At 39.8% G+C, this 7,048-nt stretch overlaps 1 protein-coding gene across 1 annotated transcript; it reads right to left on the reverse strand.

The window, feature by feature from the left end:
- Positions 1-1,168: 1,168 nt before the first annotated feature.
- LOC147866254 (putative pentatricopeptide repeat-containing protein At3g01580) lies at positions 1,169-4,640 on the reverse strand. Its single transcript, XM_087316727.1, has 4 exons — positions 2,394-4,640; positions 2,279-2,295; positions 1,741-1,918; positions 1,169-1,420 (listed from the first exon to the last, which is right to left on the reverse strand). Exons 1-4 carry the CDS (start codon positions 4,638-4,640, stop codon positions 1,169-1,171), a joined length of 2,694 nt encoding a protein of 897 aa, XP_087172853.1.
- Between the last annotated feature and the right edge of the window lie 2,408 nt (positions 4,641-7,048).

The following is a 7,048-nucleotide window of genomic DNA, read 5'->3' on the forward strand; positions in this document are numbered from 1 at the left end:
CGGCATTACTTCTCTTTGCTAATGTACCTATTTGATAGTGCCTTTGTTGTTGTTAACAATCCAATAGGGACCGGTCCATCTAAACCATAGCTTCCCGGGCATAGACCCCATTTTAGTTTGAAATACTAACACTAGTTTGCCGATGTCGAATAGCATCTCTTTACCCTATCGGCGTCGATCAACAAAGGCTTTTGTTTTCCTTTGTTTATGTTCCAAATGCCACATCGACTGTAAGAAGTTGTTCCAAATGCCACATCGACTGTAGCTGACTTTCTTCCAATGTAAGAAGTTGTTCTTTTCGATTTCGTTCTGACTGCTCTTCATCCAGTCGTTTTGCCACTTGTACTCTCAAAGTCGAAATCTGAAATTCAATGGGCATTACTGCTTCGAGTCCAAAAGCTAATCAAAATTTAGTGGATCGGATCATGGTCTTGTAGGTTGATTGATACGCCCATAGTGCACTCTGTAATTTTTTATCCTAGTAGGTCCAATTCTCATTAATTATTTTTTTAAGAATCGTCTATAGCATTTTATTAGTTGATTCTGTCAATCCATTCACTTGTGGATAGTAAGGTGTACTCTTCTTGTGCACTACCGCATAATAATTTGTCAATTCATAAATTATTTTATTAATGAAATGAGTACCCGGATCGCTTACTAGTTCTATTGGACACCCGAATCTGCACCAAATGTATTCATATAGAAATTTAGACGTTGATGCCGCCGTATTATCTCGGAGAAGCTTTGCTTCAACCCACTTGGTGCAATAGTCAGTGGCAATTATAACATATTGATTACCAGTTTTTGTTGTTGCCGGCTTAAATGGTCCGACAAAGTCTAGACCCCATTTTTGAAATGGTTCGAGTGGTACGACTGGTTAATGAGGAATTCGATCTTTTTCTTTGGGTTGACCGATCCTTTGACATAAATCAAATTGTCGACAGTAATTTACCACGTCCTTCATCGTCGTAGGCCACCATAAACCACTATTCCAAACCTTTTGAGTTGTTGTTTCTCCTACATAATGTCCACCGACAGTTCCACAATGAGCTTCACGTAAAACGGATTCTTTTACGAATTGTCGAACCGCCTACCGCTAGATTCCATCTAGTCCCTTATGATACAATGTGTCCTTCAGCAGGCAGACATTCCAACTTCGAACAACCAATCATTTTCTTTCATGTAGAGGCATGCCTTCGGGTGTTAAGCCCATAGTTAAAAATGCAGTCATCTCTGTGATCCATAAATTTGCCGACTCTTCATCTACTTCTGTCGAAATAATAGCTTCGACTCGGAACAGTTGGGAATCCCGAAAGTCATCGTGAACGCCTTCACCCAATTCTCCAAACTCTAATCCACTTAAATAGTCAACTACTACATGTTGCAGTCTAGGATGATGAACAACGTTGAACTCAAACTCCTGTAAGAGAAGCGTCCATTTTGCTAATTTAACGGTTAAAGATTGCTTTGACACTAGGTATAGTAAAGCAGAATAATCGACATGCAAGGTAAATTTCCGTCCGAGAAGATAGTGTCAAAACTTCTTTACACTATAAATCATGCCAAGAGCTTCGCGTTCTATCGTTGAATAATTCCGCTTGGCAGTCGACAACTTTCAACTTGCGTAGTAGATTGGTCTTTACCAATTTGGCTCCGACAGAAGTGAGTTGTAAAGGTGTAATAGAGAAATAGATAGATGGAACAATCACTTAATTCAAGTTCTATTGAAGGAACAATTACATAACCATTCGCAATTCTTGTAAGGTTTGTTATTTCTAGAATTAACTTCATTTTGGTTTTCCATATCCTATAGTTGTGCTTTGTAAGTTTCTTCGGTTCATATTTTCTTTCCATTTGATTTATAATTGTTGTATTGCTTGGATTCCTTGCAAATGTTGAATGGCTATAATTCATTTTCCTAAAAAGTATAAAAAGAGTCCATTGCTTGGTTCCTAAATACCGAGTTTAATGCCAAAAACTTTGTAGAAACTTTAAAGTCGCATGTGGTTGCAAAGTTTGGGAAATCTCAAACTCATTTTTATATGTTTTGATTATTTTAATGCCTGTTCCATATTCATTTGGAAAATCATTGAAGTTTCAATGCTTTAGAATGTACTAGTCACAACATGTAGTCATGGTCTTTTTATTATGTGTTGAAAGCTACCTTTTACCTTACCCCAAAGTTGTATAATAATATGTGGCCATTCTGTATATTTTTAACTTGTGTATTCTACTATTATCGCACGCTCGTTAAGACCTATCTCTATGTCAGACCTACGCTAGTTTCAGTAAGACCTACAAGCACAATTCCCATTTTCAAAAATATGAACACAACTTATATTTGACTTCTTTATTTTCAATATAAATATTATTGTATGGCAATCATAACAAACCATAGTATCATTAACAACATAATTAGTTTTCCTTAGGGGTGCATTGACTATTGCACAATCAATCACAGAATTGTCACTATGCAGGCATACATCATCCTGTTCCTTATCACAGAGACTGATAAATTCGATACTTCTCGGCAAATAATCTTCTTGTACCACTCTAAGGGCGACATCTTTTGCCATTGCATGTATATCTTTTCTTCCACAATGTTTGAAATTGCCAACAGAAAATGATCGATGTTTCTTATTTGAGTCAGCACACACACAATTACCTAGCTGCTTCAGAGGATAATTGTTTGTTCTCATGGATTCGAGTTTTTCTGCATCAGCTTGCATGCCAGAAGCTGCATATATATCAGCCAGAACCACATAGGCAGAAAAAAAATTATAATCTAACTGAACTTCATCAAAAGCCAATCTACCAAGCTTCCTATTTTCACATTTTTTACATGCACCCAAGATTGCCATCCAAACCAATGAATGTTCTAGACCTGGTATAGTTCTAAAAACTGACATCGCCTTCTCAAAATGGCCGGCATTTGCATAAATACCTATCATGCAGGTATGGTGTAGTACATTCGGCAAAATCCTATATTTCTTACTCATATCAGAAAAATACATTTGAGCCTTATCCAAATTCCCTGAGTGACTACAAGCAGCCAACACAGAAAGTAAAGTAATTTCATTCGGAGCAATACACTCTCCAAGCATTTGATCAAAACAATTCAATGCTTCAGTAGTTTGGCCTTTCTGTCCATACCCAGCAATTATTGTCGTCCAAGACACAACATCTCGTATCGTAAGATTTTCTAGAACTTGGTGAGCTTTAGCTAGCAAACCAAACCTGGCATACATATCGACCAACACATTTCCAAGCATTATATCTTTCTCCAGAAGGTTCATATTCACAATTTCAGTATGAAATCGCTTGCCTATTTCAATAGCTCCCATATTTCCACAGGCCTTTAAGATGCAAGAGAAAGTAACTGCATCTGGGCTCAATCCTTCACTTTGCATACGTTCAAAACAATTAAATGCTTCATTACCTTGTCCTTGTTGTGAATATCCGACAATGAGTACATTCCATGAGACCACATCTCGAAGAGGAATCTCATGAAGAAGTACTTGGTGTGCTCTCGACAGCACACCACATTTGATATACATATCCACCAAAGCAGTTGCAAGCAGAATACTTTCTTTGAGCAGTCCCCGTCTAACAATCTCATTATGAACTTGCTTGCCCTTCTCTATAGCTCCTATATCTCCACATGCCTTCAAGACACAAATAAAGGTGACCGAATCCAAGCAGTGGCCTTCACACTGCATTTTCTCAAAACATAGAAGACCTTCTTGAACGAGACCTTTTTTAACATACCCTGAAATGAGAGATGACCATGATACAGTGTCTCGTAGAGAGAGCTCGTCAACCACTTTTCTTGCTTTTGAAAGCACACCACATTTGGCATACATATCAACCAAGGCATTACCTAGAATTATATTCTTCTCAAGAAATCCTCTAGTCACATGAACTTGTTTGCCCTTGTCAAGTGCTCTGATGCTACCACATGCCTGCAAAATACATATAAATGTGATGACATCTGGAATGAGACCTTCCTTTTGCATTCGCTGATAACAATTGAGTGCTTCATATGATTTCCCTTTTTGAACATAACCTGTGATGAGAGCATTCCAAGTTACAACATCTCGGGATCGAAGTTTACAATGCACTTCTTCAGATTTTGAGATCATACCACATTTTGCATACATATCAATCAAACTATTTCCAAGAAAAATATCCTTATCCAAAAGACCTCTATCAACAATTGCATCATGTATTTCCTGACCTTTATCAATCTCTCCCCTGTTTCCACAAGTTTTCAAAATGCACGTAAAAGTGATGGAATCAGGGGAAATGCCCTCTTCCTGCATTTCTATAAAACAATGGAAAGCTTCATGGCTACTCATATTGCGTTTGACATATCCTGATATAAGAGCATTCCAAGAAAACACATTTCGGATAGAAAGGTTATCGTGCAGTTGTTGTGCTTTTAAAAGTAGACCACATTTACAATACATGCTAATTACAGCGCTAGCCATATAAGGGTTGTTCTCCAGGAAGCCCTTCTGTACGATTTGAGAATGTAGTTGTACTCCCTTGTGAATGTCTTTTTCATTACCACAGATCTTTAGAAGTTCTAGGTAGCTCCTGATCTCTTGACCTCCATGGACTGCTCTGCGCGTTGCCATCAAACCTTCAATGGCTGGCTCTCTCCTCTCTCTCTCTCTCTCTTTGAGTTATGATTTTGGCGTACTCAAACAAGAAATGTAAACTTGAAGTGGATGTGTTATGGAAGAAAATTGAGAGTATGTGTATTCAGAAAGATATAAGATTGAGATACTAGCATGGCTCTGGTATAGCAAAGCATCTTAATGTATTTCCAAGTTTTGTTCAATCAAATTATCTCTCTAGACATACCTCTAATAGAGGAGGTATTGGCTTTATTATTGCTAGGCTCTTTCTTGGACACTTGGGAAACAATTGTGGTGACACTTGGGAAGGAAAGTCTAGTCTAATTAATGATGAAGTAAGACAAAAGGAGCGTGATTCTAGGTTTAAGCACAAAGCCCTAGTCATAGACACCACCTCAAATAGAGGAAGAAGCAATACTCGAGGGTCTACGAAATAATAGAAATAACTCTAGGGGAAGGTCTAAGTCCAAAAATAAGAAAGATTTTAAGAAAGGTCTAAATCACGATGACAGAGATTTTGGAAAGAAGAAGAGAGACCAAAAGAATGGAACCACATACAGCAAGAAAGGTGACCTTACAATAGCCACATGTTATGGTAAAATAATCATTGTTTGGATGATGCTTGTGTCAATTTGGCATGTTAACAAACCGATTGGATTATTGGCTTGGGAACCTCATATCATATATTACCCCATATTTGGAGATGTTTACATCGTATGTTGGCGGTACCTAACTTTGGTAGAGCCAAAGTGGCGAACCAAGGTGTGAAACAGGTTGCTGGCATAGGATGTGATTTTGGTGACAAATACAAGTTGTAAACTTGTATTTAAGGATGTTAGACATGTTCCATATGTTTGGCTGAAATCATTTTTGCTGGTAAGCTGAATGATGAGGATGATTCAAAATACATTAGTGAAGGCAGATGGAAGCTCATCAAAGGCTCTCTAATCATTATAGAAATTCAAAAACTGAGTTCACTATACCTTATGCATGATATGTTGTCTAGCGGAGAGGTAAATGTATGTGGTGTCCGTACTCTATCCCAGCTGGGGCATCATTCTATCTGACCCCCGATTGGAAGTGCTTCTCGTCCTACAGAGCTGAAGATCACGATTGTGTCCGGATGGGAAATGATGGTGCATGCCGAATCGTCGGCATAGGAGATGTGTGGTTGACGACGTCAACCGGGTGCAAATTGCTGCTAAAGGATGTCTGACACATTCCAGAGGTTCGGTTGAACCAAATATCACCCGGTCGGCTAGATGACGAAGGCTACACGGGTAGCATCTGGAACGGAGTCATAAAGTTCAGCAAAGGAGGCATGATCATGGCCTGCGCCTAGAAGATCAACACATTGTACCTGATGCATGCTTGGATATGTTGGGAAGAATTAAACGTGGTATCTGATATTGCCGGTGAGTTGTGTCACATGAGCCAAAAAGGGATGCACAAACTTGTCGAAGATAACCTCATTCCGGAGGTGAAAGATGTGCAACTTGAGAAGTTCACCGACTGTTTGGCCAGCAAGTTGAACCAAACCTCTTTCCAATCGAGACCACCGACAAGGCAGAAAGAACCACTAGAGCTTGTGCATACCGATGTATGCTAGGTTGACACGAAGTCACATACTGGGCCGCAGTACTTTGTGTCGTTCATAGATGACCACAGTCAGAAGTTGTGGGTCTCATTGCTGAAGACGAAGTACTAGGTATTATCCGTCTTCAAGGAATTCCACACGAGAGTGGAAAGGGAAACTAACCGGAAGCTGAAGGTGGTTCAAGCAGACAACGGAGGCGAATACCGGGGGTACTTCGAGTAGTACCGTCGATTGAAGGGAATCCGTCTCGAATTTACTATGCGGAAGACACCGGAGTTGAACGAATTGGCCGAAAGGATGAACCGGACTATGATGGAGAGAGTTCAGAGCATGTTGGCACATGCTAAGTTATCCAAGACATTTTGGGGTGAGCTGTTGATGACGACGACATATATGATAAATAGATCACCCTCATTGCCCTTGGACGGAGACACACCGCAGAGAGTATGGGCCTGTAAAGACGTGTCTTACCGGCACTTAAAGGTCTTCGGCTGTCTCACCTACATACATGTAACAAAGGACAAGAGAGAGAAATTGGACCCGAAGTCCCAGCCATGCATATTCCTTGGATACGATGACGATGAGTTCAGCTACCAAGTGTGGGACTTGGTCGACAAGAAGGTTTTTTGGAGTCGAGACATAGTCTTCATGGAAGACAAGACCATTGCCGACTGGGAATCGGAGAAAAAGATAGTGGACTCCGGGTCAATTGATAGAGATCTGGTGGAAGATGCAAGGACACATCTAGTTGGAAGCCGGATGTCAGGTGAAGACCATGATGAAGCGGCCAGTTCCGGACACGGAATTG

Source organism: Azolla caroliniana, unplaced genomic scaffold, assembly GCF_043228905.1.
Source record: "Azolla caroliniana isolate FFs.n. ecotype wild unplaced genomic scaffold, voAzoCaro1.0.p SCAF_3, whole genome shotgun sequence".
In the NCBI taxonomy this organism is placed as follows: domain Eukaryota; kingdom Viridiplantae; phylum Streptophyta; class Polypodiopsida; order Salviniales; family Salviniaceae; genus Azolla; species Azolla caroliniana.